Source organism: Silurus meridionalis, chromosome 27 (genome assembly GCF_014805685.1).
Source record: "Silurus meridionalis isolate SWU-2019-XX chromosome 27, ASM1480568v1, whole genome shotgun sequence".
In the NCBI taxonomy this organism is placed as follows: domain Eukaryota; kingdom Metazoa; phylum Chordata; class Actinopteri; order Siluriformes; family Siluridae; genus Silurus; species Silurus meridionalis.
The window spans coordinates 16,937,075-16,955,160 of record NC_060910.1 but is presented as its reverse complement, the minus strand read 5'-3'; the positions used below and the strand labels follow the sequence as shown (position 1 = coordinate 16,955,160).

The following is an 18,086-nucleotide window of genomic DNA, read 5'->3' as shown; positions in this document are numbered from 1 at the left end:
GCCCGCAAGGTTTTTACGGAAGTAAACACGCATAAGTCTGTATTAAAAAGGGATTTTTATGACAACTTCAACGCAGGTACAGGCAGAAGGCTTTTGTTTTCCATCGATGTGAAAAAGTTTGTACTTCAACCAGGGATGAGGTTCAAAAAGAAATGTTTCCTTGTGCTGTGTGGGAAGTTTGAATCACAAACATCACAACTATGCTAGCGCTCTGTCATGCTAACAAAAATAGTAGCCGCTAGTCAGCAACCGTTCAACCATTCAGAAAGTAAACAAAAGCAAACTGTTCAGCAAAAGAGAAGAAAATAAATAAATAAATAAATAAATAAATAAACAAACACTGCCAGAAAATACAGACCGACTGAAAATACAAATCGGGTCAGTGTAATTAGCGAGGGAAAAGTTTCAGCATCCCTGCAGGCAGCGAAGCAGCTCGCTATACAGTTCCAATGTGTGAAATAGTAGTCCAGCTCTTCTCTAATGGGCTGTTCATTATCCATGAAAACAGAAAGAAAGTAATGAGCTGATGATGGCAACGACGATCTTTCGCACTTTTTTTGGTTTCTAGGTAACACGACACTGTTTTCATCTGTCAGTCATTTAAGTAATGAAGTTGGTGAGGGTATTGGATGAATACCTTACATTTAATGTCTATGAAGGTCCCCATTCCAGATTTAGTCCCCATTCGCTCGCATAATAACTTCCATTCCTCTGGAAAGATGTTACAATAGATTTGAGTTCATTCATCCATATGTTAGCAAAGTCTGGTAATGATAAAGGTGAGGTGAGGAGGCCTGGGCCACTCCAAATCTTCCTCATTTCCAAACCATTTTAAACCCAATCTTCTTGCTGCAAAAAGGTTGGGTCACCTATTTCAAACGAAGGGAAAATCTCATTTGACCACGTCCGAAAACATCCGATACAATCCGAAAAAAAAATCAGATATCCCAATAAATCTGTCTAACCTACTTAGAAAGCTTATGTTCCATTATATAGATGACTCAACAGATAGCTGTTTAATGTCAATGCTGAAAAATAAAATGAGTCAGCATGACTCCTCTTTTCATGCTGGATGATTCGTGTAATTGCGTTTGATTAGCGCTGGGGAAGGGATCTCAGAAGGGCGCGTCTTTAGAACGCACGCATCGTCAAGTCGCGGACAAAACAGCGCTAATAAGGAAATAGGGGTTCCTTTGATTATGTGCGCCAGAAGAGTTTTTTTGATTATTAGAAACCAAGATTGGACACACTGTGTCTGTTATGAAAAAAAAAGTCGCCGGAAGTTTCTTTTCCGAGTTTCATCTGTAATAATGAGCGAGTGCTTCTTGGATTGGCGCAAAACTTAAGACAAATCAACTTTTCTCGCAATATATGATGGAATCATTACCAACATGCCCATTTCAATGGGATCTTCTGTATGTTTATATAGTATACTACTACTTGTATATTACTTGTTTTACAGAAGGTAGGAATTTCTCCTGGCTTGTACAGTCTGTAAAAAATACAGACTCGCATGACAGATTTCTCAGACTATTACTCTATGTTCCGCCTTCTCCCCATGTGAAACTAATCCCCGTCTGAAGAGCATCCATCTCCCCCCCAAAAAAAGCCCTTATCCTCCCTGCACTGCACCATTTTACCTCTGTTCCTCCAGCACTGCTCGACTGATCCTACCATCTCTAAGGGCATGCCTCAAGACTCGTCTCTTGTACTGGTGCTTCGAAAGAACCTTCCCGTGATTTCCGAACAGCTCAGTCAAAAAAACGTACAAATGTCTCTACGAATAAAAGTCTTCTTCGACCCGAGCCATTTCCGCTTTATAAAACGTCGCAAAGCCTCCGTTTTTGACTGACAACGGTGCCTCCGTGTGGACAGAGGGACAAAAGGCAGAGGAATATATGTGTTTTTAAACGAAAATGCATTAGTGTGGACGTGGCCTTAGTAAATAATAGCTACTGACGCTGAAAATCTTGTGTGTATTTGGCGAGGTAAAAGATGAAAAGACAAAATGGTCAAACGGCGTCTGTCAAAACTTTTTATCGTTTCTGGTTGCACGCATGGTGAAATTATTTCTATTCAAATTGCGTAAAAAATTTGACAGAATGAATGGAAGAAGATTCTATGGGGAGATGAATCTAAATGAGTCGGCCTAATGCTGTGAATGGAAATCTAAATGTAATAGTAATAAAGACTATGCTAGGTTATAGAGCCATTACTACATTCAGCATTAATCGATTTGTTGAGGCTTAAATCCAAGATCACACACACATACACTTAACATATAAGCCTGCTATGTTTTAAGTCATATGTCAGAACGTGTGCCTTGTTTTCCTTTCCAAGCGATTAGAATCAGCCATCTACCTTGTCCTACCTAAGCCCCGACAAGCGCGAACACTTTGATCTCTTTTCTGGGTTCTGCGGCAGTGATTTTTTTTTCCCTGTCTTGTTGCTCAGGCAGCCCCTTTTGAAAGCAGAGCTCTCTGCAGGAGCCATAATGCCTTTTAGGTTATCTCTTTGATATTGTCAAGGACATGCCACAAACACACACACGAAAACACTCACAACACTCAACGTACCGCACAGGTTTATTGCATATACTGTTAGTAGACGTCGACCGATTCATTGGTTCTGCCGATTTATCGGCACCGATGACCGTACTATCTGGCTATACGCAAAAATCCATATCAATGGTTTTTCCGGGTTGCGGCTTTAAAGGTCTGCCGTTATTATACAATATAAAAGGGCCCTCTGTTTGTTTTGAACGGTGTGACTAATTATATTCATATTTATTTCATTGAGAACATGTACATGATTCATTACTGTTTTTATTTAATTCTTTTTCTAAAAAATTTCAGGAGTCTTTTATATTAAGTGTTTTTTTTTACCAGAATCCATTTTTAAAGTTATTGTTTGATTGATCAGGTAACACTGAGTATGGTCCAGCCTAGCCATCAGTATCGGTAAAATCCAATATCGGTTGACCTACACTGGATACCATTCTGTCATCGTCGTCATCTTCTTTCGGCTTCTCCCTTTAGGGGTCCCTAACCCTAGATCATCCGTCTCCAAACACCCCTGTCCTCTACATCTGCCTCTTTTAACCCAACTACCTGCATGTCCTCCCTCACCATATCCATAAACCTCTTTGGCCTTCCTGTTTTCCTCCTTCCTGGTGGCTCCATCCTCAGCATTCTCCTACCGATATACCCCATGTCCCTCCTCTGCACATGTCCAAACCATCTCAATCTTGCCTCCGCTCACCTTGTCTCCAAAATGTCCTACATGCACTGTCCCTCTAATAAACTCATTTCTAATCCTATCCATCCTCGTCACTCATAATGAAAACCCCTTCTCTGCTACCTCCAGCTTCACCTTCTGTCTTTTACTCAATGCCACTGTATCTAAACCATACAACATCGCAGGTCTCACCACAGTCCTATTAACTTTCCCTTTCACTCTCACAGATACCCTACTATCACAAATCACTCCTGCTATCACTCTTCTCCACCCACTCCACCCTTTTCTAACACACTCTCCATTACTTTGCACTGTTGACCCCAGGTACCTAAACTCCTCCACCTTCTCCACCTCTTCTCCCTGCAACCGCACCACTGCACTGCCCTCCCTCTCATTCACACAAATGTACTCTGCCTTACTCCTACTGACTTTCATTACCCTTCTCTCCAGGATGTACCTCCATCTCTTCAAGCTCTTCTCCACCTGCTCCCTACTCTCCCCACAAATCACAATATCATCCACAAACATCATAGTCCATGGAGACTCCTGTCTGACCTCGTCCGTCAACCTGTCCATCACCACTGCAAACAGGAAAGGGCTCAGAGCCGATCCTTGATGCAGTTCAACCTCCACCTTGAACCAGTCTGTTGTTCCTACTGCACACTTCACTGCTGTCACACTGTCCTCATACAAGTCCTGCGCCAACCTTACATACTTTTCTGCCACACCTGACTTCCTCATAAAATACCACAACTTTTCTCTCCACCCTGTCGTACGCTTTCTTTAAATCCACAAAAACACAATGCAACTCCTTCTGACCTTCTCTATACTTCTCCATCAACATTCTCAAAGCAGCCATTTTGTCTGTCTAGCTTTTCTAAAAAACGAGCAGAATAGTACAAGTTTTCCTGCAGGCTTTTGCGAATCCCTGCTTACTGAATTAATTATAACTAATTAATTAAGTGGCTAAAAAGTGGCCTTGAGGTCACATCATGTAACAATCTCTTGACTGTAAAAGCAACCATAGAACAATTCTTCTTGAGACATCCTACTGAAGCAGACGCTTCGGTTTCTTCTTCCTCACGTGATCACTTGGCCTGTGTCATTACCCAGCTGATCATCAGTGCAGCTTTTAAATTGTCCTCTCTCAGAGTGGCCATGACCATCATTTTCTTCTCGATCGTTGAGGAGTTTCCCTGAACCTCCTCCACATATTAGGCGCCTGCGCAGCCGTAACCATCGTACGGCCTTCGCTCTGGATGCGATCATTTGAATGCAGCAGATGTTCACATTATTCCTCCCACGACATTACAGAACAGAAAAAAACCTGAGCTTAATACAGAACAAACCAGTGATAATTGGGTTTCTTTCAAATCTAACGCTAATATAATACAATCGACAAAATCCTCCGGAGTCGCCTGATTTCCCCAACACCATGGTCGTCTTCTGATTACACAGCAACATCAAAGCAAATTCTGTTCAAGCTTTACTTTTTATAGGCATAACATTTTCCTATTGAACTAGAAGACCCAAACCTGTTCCAGCATGACAATGCCCCTATGAACAAAGCCAGCTCTGTGAAGAAAGTGTGTGAAAGATCTTGATTGGCCTGCTATAGAGCACGGACCTCAACCCTAGAGATGAATTGGAATGCTGACTGCACCAAATGCCTCTCGCCTGTATCACCTGACTTTGCTAACACCTTGGGCCCGAATCAGCACACATCTCCACAAAATATCTGAGTGGAGCTTAATCTAGAAGCAAATTGGGACTAAATCTGGAGATGGATTTGGATTGTAGTTAATGTCAACAGTCTACTACAATAGTTCAGGACCATACCAATGATTAACTGTAATAAATGGACAGATCGGGATGGTTACCATTCTGCGTCTGGTTCCTCTCAAGGTTTTTCCTCAGGCCATCTCAAAGAGTTTTTCCTTGCCACAGCTGACACTGGTTCCGTGCTTTGAGACAATGTTCATTGTTCAAATCGCTTTTCAAAGAAAACTGAATTGAAATATGGAATGGGATGTTCAAAACAAAGCACATACCACTTTTCATACTCGGGTGTCCACATATTTTTTTTTCCACATATTATATATATCCATATTAGTGTTTCAAAACAGTCTAGACTCATTTGTTAGATTTTCTTCAAAACACACACACAATGTCATTCACTGACAGAAAAATACGTCAAATATCTTCTGCTAATGTTCCTCATGGTTCATAACAGTCCCTGATGGCTCAGCTGTAAGGAAAAAAAAAAAAAAAAAACGGGCTTTGAAGACAAAACATGTAGTACGACCTTTAATGAGTCACTCGTATGACTTTGGAAGACGGATGTTTTAGACATATGAGAGCTAAAAGGGTGTGTAAAAGAGCATTGGGGGAAAAAAAATATAATAAAATATTTTTATACACATGCACATTGTATGCCCAAAAGTATTTGGACATCACAAAATTTGAATGCACATAACTGTATAGCGATCGACCAAACCTGCTCAAGCATGAAAATGCACAAAGCCAGCTCCATGAAGATCTGCGTTACATGTGTGTGGAAGATCTTCTGCTATAGAGCTCTGACCTCAGCCCTATTGACCTGGAACGATGTGTGCACCCCAGGTCTTCTCACCTACTCCAGGACCTAAATTTACTAACACCCTTGTGACTGAATGAGCACAAATCTCTAGTGGAACATCTTCCCAGAAGATTGGAGGATATTCGAACAAGAAATGGGAATGTGGGATGGGATGCTAAAAACCAATCTTATGCACATTTCTCAGGTAAAACGCTGAGGTAAAAATCGAACAGAAAACAGATGCGATTTCAGAATGACGGACAGAGTGGAATAAACGAGTCCTGACCTCGTAGTGTGCCACTCTCTGAGACTCGGAGATGAGCTGCGCGCTGCACACTTTGCAGTAGGTGTCCGTGAAAAGGCCCTGATCCACTTCTGTTGACTTCATCTGAAAAGAAAAAGACAGAAAACCGGACATTGCGTGTCACTTAGCGAAAGGAACCAGAACGCGTGGCCTTTTTTAATCTTTAGAAGATTATTAATCGCTTAATATCTCCAGTGCGATATACTTTACACTAGATGTTGACCGATAAGTGGACTTTACCGATACTAATAGCTTGGTTGGATCGTATTTGCCGATAAACGATTAATCAACTCATAGTTTTCTAAAATGGATACTGGATAAAAAAAATACAAATATATATATATATATATATATATATATATATATATATATATATATATATATATATATATATATTTGTATTTTTATATATATATATATATATATATATATATATATATATATATATATATATATAAATAAAAAAGGAGAAAATTAAAAGACGTGTTCAGACAGCATGTGGCAGTGACAGTGATTCTCTAGAGGCCGCCCTTGAAATGACAGCAGACCGGCACCCGGAAAAACTAGTGGTTTCGGTGGCGATTAATCAGCAAAAGTAAGAAAATTTGTAGGAGAAAAAAAGTAGTATGTGAAAATAATCTTCTAACAAACTTAGAATTATATTAATCTGCAAGGTCCAGCTATTTAGCTAATATTTTCAATATCTTCAACTACACTATATAAGTAAATATTTGTGGACAATTGACCATTAGATCTTTTTGCACATCATATTCAAAATTAGACCACATTTGCTGCCACAACAACCGCCACTATTCTGTTCCAACAGATTTTGGAGATTTGTTCTTATTCAGCCACAAGGGCATTGAATCAGGCACTGATGTAGATGAGGTGGCCTGTGGTGCAGTCTGCATTCCAGTTCATCCCAAAGGTGTTCAATAGGGTCACTTGAGATCAGTTGAGGTATAACAGGTCACTCAAGATCTTCTACACACTGCCAACCCATGCAAAGCATATCTGGAGACATCCTATACAATTTTGTTCTAAAATTCTAGAAAAGAATGGAAAATCAGGTCCATATAGTGTAGGTTTCTGCACATTGACTGCATGTTTGTGTACGACATGGTTGATGTTTGCAGTAAGCTGCCTCTAAGCAGGCTTTTATCCACTGTTCCATGCTGAACACCTGTCCAAGACGGATTGTGCCAATACCCGTTTTTTTGTTTTTTTTCCTAACAGCCTGTAGGTCTACGAGTAAGAAGAAAAAAAAAACATGGCAATAAAACAGCACATTTTGTAACATATTCATCTGCCCTTCATACAAGTGCATGAAGAGCATGTGGACATCACAGCAAGGAGCATGAGCGCGGCAGGGCTGGCAGATGTTCAGAAGTCTTTCTGCCTTTCGGATATCCGATGAACTCCCAAAAAAAAAAACATTTACTTGTTTCGGGTGGAGAGGTTGCTGCATCATTAAAGACGCTATAAACGGTGATGAAACTTTGCGTTTGAGTTTATCAGACTTCTCTCTGTGATTGTGTGCCTTTCTAAAAAGGACACGTTGGATTACAAGGTCGTATTACCGCTTTGAAATCGTTTTATTGTCACTGAAATGGAAGAAAACCACGAAAATACATGGTTTATAAAAGAATGTGTTCGAGCTGCTGTGAGTCACACTGACAGTCCTGCGTCATGAACATTGGTTATGAAAACTGACAGGAAATTGTCCTAATTGGCTCATAGCTCATACTCCAGCTGAGATATAAATGTCATCGTGTCCTGCCTTTAGGCACAAAACAAATCGGATCGCTTTTTTCCTGTAGTTTTCTCGAAAGATAATAGATGATATTCTGTTGATATAACTTTGTCCTAAGTACCAACTAGTAGTGACTAACAAAGGGTCTTGAATCGAAACATATTCTGATGCCATAGCTTAGTCCTTTTTATTAAGATAGCTAGCTATAGTTAGCTGAGGGATCTAATGTAACAACCAAAACGTTTCGCTCTTTTCCAGGTAGTGAAGTATTTTTTACTTCCTTCATGTATTTAAGTACATTTCTTGAGTATCAGTACTTTCAGTTTTTTCATTGTTGGAAAATTTTTACCTCACTACATTTTAATGTTACTTTTTTACTTCACAACGTTTTAAAATACCATGATTTTCCTCACTACGATGAAGTGAAAACACAAACCGTTGTCCATACTGCATATGTAAGCGAATAATCCTCCAAGTGACGATTGCTTGAGACACCTATATTGTGATTTATAGGGATGGGTACTGAGATTTTTTTGGACCGGTGCATAATTGGGTCAATATCGGTGTACCAATACACCCCAGGATAACGTCTCAGACCATGAGAAACAAAGATTGAACTCTTTGGTCGTAAAACTGAAACAAAAAGCAACACAAAAAAAAAAAGACTTTAACAAACAGCATGTGGCAGTGATAGTGATTCGCCTCTAGACGCCGCTCTCGAAATGACAGCAGACGGGCACCCGGAAAAGCTAGTGGTTTCGGTGGCGATTAATCAGCAAAAGTAAGCAATGATGTCTGCTCAACGTATGTGTGATATCTATGTGCAACACATAATATAATTAAACATTTAGAAAAAGAAAAAAAAAAAAAAAGACACCATCTACCTCAAGCAATGCACTGCATTTAATGCCTCTCATGCAGACAACTCCAACGCCTCAAGCGAAGGTAACATTTATTATAAAAATAAGTCTTTAGTTAGTACTAGTAGTCTTTTGGGACACCACATCAGGTATAAAATGTGAAGCCTAATATGAGTAATCCCACAGGAAAAGCTAGGCTAGAAAGGGTTTCACCCTCAGTGAGACACCCATGAGATACCCAGGAGCAGCCCATTTGCCAGAGTGTCATAGTGCAGTCACGAAATTTATAGTGAAAGATTTAATGCCCTTCACTATGATGGAGTCAAACTGGTTCGGGTATAACAGACAATAGAAAAGTTCGCTAGTTTTGTCCATGTTCAAATTGAATTTTTATTCCAGTCTGAATCCTGTCCATTTGATGGTCAACTTTCTTTCATGAAATGGAGTTTTCAGTAGTGGCTACTCAAACAGGAGGTTTAAAAAAAGATTTCCAAACATGCAGATTTTTCTTTTTTAAATACTAAAAGATGCTGATTCGTTTTGAAGTGGCACGGTTTCTGAAAGATGCCAATATCATACCAGCGCAAATCCAGCTGAGGAAGCCGTGAAGAAAGCTGCGAGCTCGAGAAGCAATCAGTGGAAAAGCTCAGACACCGAAGGAACGCACGCCCACGCAGAAACACCATCACTACTTTGTGATGTGATGCTTGTGGTGCTGTGAAAGCAACTGCTGGGCTGAGTGAAGATCTCTACGCGTCTCCTTCTTGACATGTACGCAGAATACCGACTTTATTGCTGATGTCCCAGTGTCCCGGTTGAGCTCATTAGCATTCGGTGGCATAACATTAGAGGAGCAATAAAAGCGAAAAGAGACGACCAAGAGGGACAGAAAAAAGAAAAGAAAATCAAAGGCATTGAAAAGGAAAGAAAGATTATACAATCCTCTATTCTCATGGCAGGGGTTTGTGATGTAAAAGTAATGAAACCAAAATACCAATAATTTAAATAAAAAAATGTTTTCTAACAATAAACTAGTTGCTACTAGTGCAAATGTGCAAACCCCTAAACTTAGTTGAAGCAACGCCATCACTGGATCCAAGATTGGCTTCATGTCGCTCCACAGATGTTTAGCTGGATCCAATCTCTGGATTTTGGCTTCATTCAAAAACACTGACCTTCATTTGGATGACTCTTTTCACTGTCGAATAGGACGTGTGCTTTTGATCATCGTTTTGTGCTCGGACGTAAAATTCCTTTTCATCTCCACCTCGCTCGATTCATGATTCCCTTCACCTCGACTGTCTAAGTGCATCAAACAAAAGATTATTTCTAGGCAACGGTGATGAAACCTAATAAGTCGTTCAGGTGGCATCTGTCAGGTATGAAGCCAAGAGCCAATCAGGAAAGGATACATGACATCAGCAACTTAGGTACACCTTTGTCATACACCTAGAACTACAATTTCCCCTTTAAGGTACTAGGCAGGAAATACTGGCCACTTTTCATTTTACCCTTGAAGTATTGGGTAGACACATTGTTTGCCTTGATGCTTCGTTTAGTTTGTTTAACTAAACATGCAGCACTGCGTTTCCACACGGACCATTCTTACTGACGCACCAACCATTGTGTGGAAATCGGCGTACACACAAAACTAAGCTGGAAACATTTATAAATAAGATCCCTAAACATTTAACACAGAAGACGCTGCAGAATGAAAAATGGAGGGAAAACAGAGATGGACGGAGAAAATGTTCAGGCTAAAGTACACAACAGAACGTTTCCACAGTTTGGGATCGTTTCAAGCTCAAACTTAAAAACATCAAACACCATTTTATTGTAATTTATTTTATATTACGTCAAAGTAAACATGGTTGAATATTTAAAAAAGGAATATGCAAATGTATCCTTTATGAATATTCATGAATGTAAACTTTCAATAAAAAAAATTTAGTTTAGCTGTTTAGATATATATTTTCCAACATCTGTACATTTGTATATTTGTTGTTCAAAGTAAACGTGGTTGATTTTTTTTCTAAAAAGGAATATGCAAATGTCTCCTTTATGAATATTCATGAATATAACTCCCAATCCTCCTTTACTCTTCGTTTTTGGCTTTGTTTAAACGATCCGCTCTCATTTGAAAAGATACAAAATAAATTTGAGTGATGTTCAAGTCTTGGACTCATCGTCTTGTTCCAATGAGCCACGGTCCGGGCGGAATTACATGCCGTAAGTTGAGGTGCGGAATATGCTGATTTTGTTCACTTTCCGAAATAAGTGTCCAACTTTCCCTGCTAAAAAAACAACCGCAAACCATTAAGCTTCCACCTCCATGTTTGACTGTGGGATTGAGGCAGTCTAACATCATCTTTCCTGTCTTCCGTCTTACACAAGTTTGAGCCATAAATGTCTCATTTGGACTCATCAGTCCGTAAACTTTCTTCCAGTCTTTCCGTAGCCAAGTTTGTTGCAGGTAATTAAAAAGGAGCCTGTATGTGTCATAAATATGATAAAATAATCGTTTTTACTGCTTACTGCTTACTAAAATATACCAGAGACGAATACCGCGGAGAAAATCAACCTCTCACTGAGATCGAAGCAATACAATTTTTATGCAAATGTTGCTTGTCAGTAGAGCAGAAAGAAAAACATGTATCATGAGTTATGAGGAAGACAAATGGTCCTGAGGCAAGTGACAGATATCTAAACCTGAAAACCTGAAGCGTTCGTGTCACCTGGCTCCTGCGGGAAAGAAAGGAAAGGCGCAAAAGCACAAAGCAAACGACAGATAAAGGAGTGAAGGATGAAAGAAAGACGGATAGATATATAAGTCACGAACGGAAGGAAGACGACGATGAAGCCTTCGGAAAAGGCTTTGTGCATCGGAAATAGAGACGCTCAGCCAGAGCTGTCATCCCGTTCAGCACAGATTTTCACACACACACACACACACACACACACACACACACACACAATTTAGAGATAATTATGAAAATGCACATTACACCCATATAGCATTCCCTAAACTCTTTCTGCCTTTATGGAAAACATGCAGAGAATGCAGGAAAGAGAATTAACCCTATTCTCCTTCCATCATTGAATGTTTTTCATGTCTTTTTGTAAAGAAAAAAAAAAATCAGCCATAGCAACACCTCAGAAATATTATTCAGGAAATGTACAGGTGGTATAGGCTGTAGAAAAAGTAATAAGAGAGACGAAAATGCAATGCGGCGGTTCTTTCCAGTGTCCGGCAGCAACTTTTTGCACCTCGAAGTGTCTATAAGAATCCTAGAAACTCTTCTGAATGTCAGGAATAGATGCTAATCCCCTCCTCCACCTCTTTTATGATAAAGAACTAAAGAAACAAACGAGTGTAAATGCTAAAGGAGCCTATTCATACAGGAGTTTCCAGGCATACAGCAGGTGCTAGATTCATTTTTTATGTTGGAAGAAGGCTAAAACGATGCTACGAACCACGTTTGATAAGTATCTTAAGAAGTTGCTAGCTTGCTGAAAGTTATTACCTCGGGTTGGTTACGGCATTTAGGTTTCTAGCCAACCAAAGCATTCGACTGGAGTTTGCCTAGTGGACTAAATTTATTTGTCCACCCTTTACATTCAAGCTAACTTTCACCTTTACCAGGATTGAAAGTGTTATTTAATGAGGTGAAGCGAAATTAATATCTAACAGACTGGTGCTAACTACAAAGCTAGCATCATCCAGTCAGGACAAGCTAGCACTATTCTTTAGTTTAGTCAGCTTTTTTTTGGCTGAGGTATATTCCGAACCAAAGCAAATTCTGAGAAAACTCTTTTTTTCATTCCAAACATTGGTCATCCCTTACGGGTTCCAGACATCCTTGGCAAAGAACACCAATCAGACAAGCACCAGTCAAGCAACAAAGTCAATTAAGCCCAGAGTAATTAGTGGGCCGTTAGCTCGTTTCTCTGTTGCTCGGGTCTTTCTCTCCGTCTCCGCCGTGTGAAGGAGAGACGCTGGCAGGCGCACAGTGAAAGGATGCTTAAGGGCAGGTGTTAATTACAGACCTCGTTCTTTTACCACAACTACAAAACACTCTCCAAGCGCTCATAATACAATTTCCTGTTCGAACAAAAGCGGTGATTACACCCAGATATTATGACGCGCAGATGAACGGTTATTAGCGGAAACTACAGCAGCTGGCCAGTAGTAAGTTATCAAACTCAGGCTCTTCTCCCTCCCAATAGCGACAAAGACAAATCCCCAGCTGCTACTGTTGCCGCTAGACAGGCGCTCACATGTCTACACAACACAAATACAACACGATGGACCTCAAGGACCAGTTTAAATCCACTATCTAGCTCACACACACATACGAGGCAAACTGAGTTTTGGAGCTTTTCTGAGACCCCCAGTTGCTGTTTTAATCTGCACTGTAGATGAACACTGCAGGGAGGATATTAGCCCAGCTGTCTCCACCACACACACACACGCGCACACACACACACACACACTCTCTCTCACTCTGTTGAGATAATCTGTGTGGACCTTCACTAACTTTCAAAATGTACAGATCTTTAGCTGCAAATATGTACCGTTAGCTTAGCTGGCATGCTAACAGTGAATTTACGTACAAATCCAATAAAGGCTAACGAAATAGCGTGAAATTGTTTTGTAAAGGTTTGTACATCTTTAAAAACAATAATGGAATAACAAACAATATAATAATAAAATCAATTCACCCAAACAAAACAAAATATTTTATGCTAACACGGTAAATACAAAATGTGTTTTAGGGGAAAAAGTAAAGGAGAAATAGAGCATGTTCATGAATAGAGGACATTCGGACATTGTTTAAATAAAAATGTTTTTTACTCTCTTCGAAAGCAACCTTTCCAACTTACGTTACCGTAAAAATTTGATGTGTGCGAATTTGTAGCTTTTTTTTTTATTTACATTGAATTTTTAAAATGAATATTAAACCCTGTCGTGACTATTTCTTTTTGTTTGTTTTTTATGAAAGCGTCACATACTTGTGACTAATGTTGCTAAAACAAATGGCACCCCTGTTAGCATGTCAGTCGCCTAAAATGATTGTATTAGCAGATATAAAAATGGTTACAAAAGATGAATTAATTTTGTTTGTACACAAAGAAATCAGATTAAGGAAAAAATGTGAACTTAAATATCAGGAGTTTTAACATGGAATGGTGCGAGAAAACAAGCAAAATATGCTCAGTATCCATGTGAGGAAATGCCTTTGATTGATTCAAGGTGACAGGAAGGTTGAGGTAACGAATAACCGGTGTTGCACAGAAAAGCATCTCAGAACATACAAAATTGTCAGACCTTGAGGCAAATGAGCTGGAAAACCACAATGGATTCCACTGGTGGTTGCTTAGAAGCTACAGAGATAATAAATGAGACATTTTTGTGTGGCGTTCATGGACACGAGATTCGATTTTGGACCAAGCAAAAGACTGCTGTCAATGGAAACGGTGTCTTATAATATTAGACATATTGTAATCCAACAACCCAACATCTGCAAATCAGATTTCGGTTCTAGCGCCAAACAATTTGATAGCAAAAAAACAAAAAAAACCCTGTAGAGAATGTGACAGTCGCACCATACAACCTCTCATTAGCAGGGAGGCATGGACAGGGAAGCGGGAAAGTGTCCACAGAGACAGAGACATGGTGAGGTCCTACGAGGCCAAACGCACGGTTAAAAATGGAATCGGGTGAGAAAAAAAAAGAGAGAGATTCATGTGAACACACCATCCTGGCTGGTTAACAGCACTGCATTTCCTCCAGGTGCATCTTTATTTCAAACTTGAGAGTTCGGTATTACAGGATTAAAAGGTCTGCACGAGGACGCTCACCAAAATGTATGCAAATGCAGTCAATCAGCCCCCCCCCCCAGGTCTGCTTCTTTACTTCCTGCTCTGAAGCTGTGAGATTACTGTCGGTAATAACGAACAGCCCCGGGCTTCGCATCGTGTCGAGAAGCGTAAATAATGGCGCACTTGCCTGAAACAGCTGTTGAACATTGGACCCACAAACAAATATATTTTTAAAATACGAATTCATTTATATATCAATGTATGTTGGGCATGTGCATCTCCATACGTTTGGTTCATACAGACAGCAAATGATCAATGTTCGTAAGTGGCTTCTGACTTCTAAAGTCTTTGTAGTGCAAACAAGAAGGAAGAAAAGATGAAATAAAACCACACGTTCTTTTCCTGTTGTGTCTGCAGGAAGTTACAGCTCTACCTCTGCCAGGTTAATCTGCATTCTATGTGACTCTCAGGACACGCCTCTGTAGCGTTGCGACCCGTCGTATTCACGTAGCAGCAGCGGTTCTTCTGAGAGAACGCGCTCGAGAAACGGTTAAGAAATCAATTTACATATCAAATATCGGTTACAAATTATTGTTTACTTTCTAAATAATAATAAAATCAGTTTGTACTGCTGCAAATATGTTAAAAACGATGCATCGTGACACAAATGCCAACGCACCGTCCCTAACGTATATACAATTTGACTTTAAATTTGAGTCAAGGCTATTCAATTTTATTATTTTTTTTATTCATAGTACAAGCAAAAGTATTGCGACGTTTTTTGCGGTTCTTCGCCAAACTTTTAGCACACAGTCGTATACAAACAATTGTCTAGAACGTCTTCGGATGCGCTTGCGTGAACTTTTTACTTGAAAAAATGCCTCTTTGCATGAAGATTTGGAAGTGGAAGTTCTTAGGTTGCCTGCTACGGAGCTCAACACCTTTGGGATAAGATGGAACGCCGATCGAAGCCCAGACCTCCTCACTTCACCTACACGGCTGTGGCTGAATGAGCACGAATCTGTACTTTTGTCTATATTGCGCATGTACTCTTAGAAGAAAGTGTTTTTTTTTTTTAGAGCTGTATTCCAGAATCTACCAAATCTCATTAGAGAATTAGAGAAATCTCTGAAAAATTTAGAGAGAACAAAACTAGTTTGTGATATATTGCACATTTTATTGTTCGTTTAAGGCCATGTTGGCACAGTGAGTCAAGGTTATGGGGTACTGATCGAAAGGTCGGGGGGTTTGAGCCCCAACACCACAAAGCTGCCCCTGTTGGGCCCTTGAGCAAGGCCCTTAACCTTCTTTTCCATTCTGCAAGGAAAGAATTTGACTGTGCTCAAGTGTATAGTGTAGTGCTGTTTACACACTTGGTGCCACTAAATCTTTACGCTTGAACAATTTGACGCATTAAACACACACACACACACACACACACACACACACACACACACACATATATGCAGTAACAGTGCATCCACAGTGACATGGCAGCAGCCATGAAAACAAAGGTCGCAGATTTTCCTCAATGAACAAGTGGCATCAAATCTATCTTCAAGGCCTCATTCACAGATCAGAATCAGGTTAATTGGCCACACAAGATATTTGGTTCCAGCTGTTAGTCATGTTGGTGAGATGAAGCATGTTTTTCCCAAGTTCCTCTGTCTGTGGCTTAGAGGATGGAGATGCAAGAGGTGTTCAAAGAGAAACCAAAGGTCAACCTCGCATCTCTCATTGCAGGAACGAAAAGCAAATAAGATATCAATAATTCAGAGCTGTTCATATCTCCAAGCTGTCCACCGCACACAATTCTGATCATCTGATCACCATCCCTGTCTCCCTGTCTTATGTGTATTCCTACCAGAGCATGGACAGACTGCATCTTCATCCCTGCGATACCATTACAAAACAAAGCACTACGAGATCTTGCAAAATAAGGTTTTGTGTGTGTGTCCTGCAGATTCCAGGTGCATGGCAGGACGCAACTAAATCCTACTTCAAGCGAATGCATATTGCGTGAAATACTGAAGAAGAAAAAAAAAAATCACTGACTCGTCATAACACACTTTTGCATGCACCTGTGGGCTGACGCGACCAAGATGCACGTGCGCGTTATGTTTTCTTTCTTTTGTCCGCGTCCATGCACGAGGATGGAGGGGAAAAAAACATGCACTTGCATGCACTACGATTAATATATATTTCTTTTCGGATGAATGCATGGGAAATCCGAGTAAGAAGTGCGTGGGGGGGGGAAAACTGCATGCTTCATCCCGCGCGTGCGATCATCACCCGCGTAAACACGGCAAGGGCACGTGCGTGCAAAAAAATGAAATCAAACGCATATTTATTTATTTATTTATTTATTTATTTATTTTTGCATGAGCTCCAGCGTGCGTGTGCAAGCGCGAAGGCGCGCGCGTTACCTGTAGCTGCAGAGTGTAGTCGCGAGGCGAACGCGTCTCGTGCTGGAGCTGCAGGGAAAACGCCGTAATCCGTGCACCGGCGGAGAGCGCGCGCGTGCCGTGCCTGGCTGGGGTCAAACGCTCCTCCTCCTCTTCCTCCTCCTCCTTCACGCCGCTCGCGCCTCATTGGCCCACCGGATGGAGGTGTAGTGCGCTCGCGACCGCACGTAAAAGATCGGGAAACACGCTTTTGCACGTCAAAGTGTTCCTATCCTGTGTACGCTGCATAGCTAAAAGTATGTGCACCCCTGCCTAACACACCCACATGCACAGGGGTGTACAGGGGTGCACAGGCCCCCCCTCAATGCATGCATGCTTTACTTAGTACTTTCACTGGAACTTGGTGTCACAAACAAACTGTTCCTCCTCCAACTTCAGCGAAGAAATTAAGAAATTACAAATGTGTATAAAAAGTGCTTTTTTTCGGAGTGGAACATCTGGAATGTCCTGCAAAGATCCTCAACCTCCTCAAACCCACTGAAGACCTTTGGACCTCCTCAATCTCCACTAGTGTTTGATCTCAGTTTGAGTCCAGTTGAAAGAGTGTTCAGTATGGACTGTAGAGTGTGTGTGTGTGTGTGTGTGTGTGTGTGTGTGTGTGTGTTTAGTCGATCTCTGAGTTGACATGTGGATTTCGATCACATTATGAATATATTATAAACGTGACTCATCACCTGATACTGCAGTTATTCGGTTACAGCACACACACACACACACACACACACACACACACACACACACAATGTGTTTAAACAAGCTGCTCTAATTGCTCTACGACTAGAAGGCATCTCTATCTCTCTGTTGTTTCTCTAACTCTCCGTCTCTTTTTCTCTTTCTCTCTGTCCCACGCTCAATGTCTCATTCTCTGCATCTGTCTCTCTCCCTTTCTCACTCTAACATTTTGTCTCCTTGTCTTTCCATCTCCCTGTCTCTCTTTGTTCTTCTTTTTGTCTTTCTCTTTACATCTGTCTGTCTCTGTCTGTCTCACTCTTTCTTTGCCTTTCTGTCTATTCTTGTTTCTCACTGTCTCTTTGTCTGTCTGCCTACCCACCTGTCTTTTCAGTAT

At 40.6% G+C, this 18,086-nt stretch overlaps 1 protein-coding gene across 1 annotated transcript in view; it reads right to left on the bottom strand.

Moving 5' to 3' along the window:
- Positions 1-17,158, bottom strand: part of zmat4a (zinc finger, matrin-type 4a) — a 58,872-nt gene extending 41,714 nt beyond the window's left edge. Inside the window, 2 exon segments of the mRNA XM_046842172.1 lie at positions 6,102-6,203; positions 16,982-17,158. Coding sequence (XP_046698128.1) covers positions 6,102-6,203 — 102 coding nt within the window. The 5' untranslated portion in view covers positions 16,982-17,158.
- Positions 17,159-18,086: the final 928 nt, after the last annotated feature.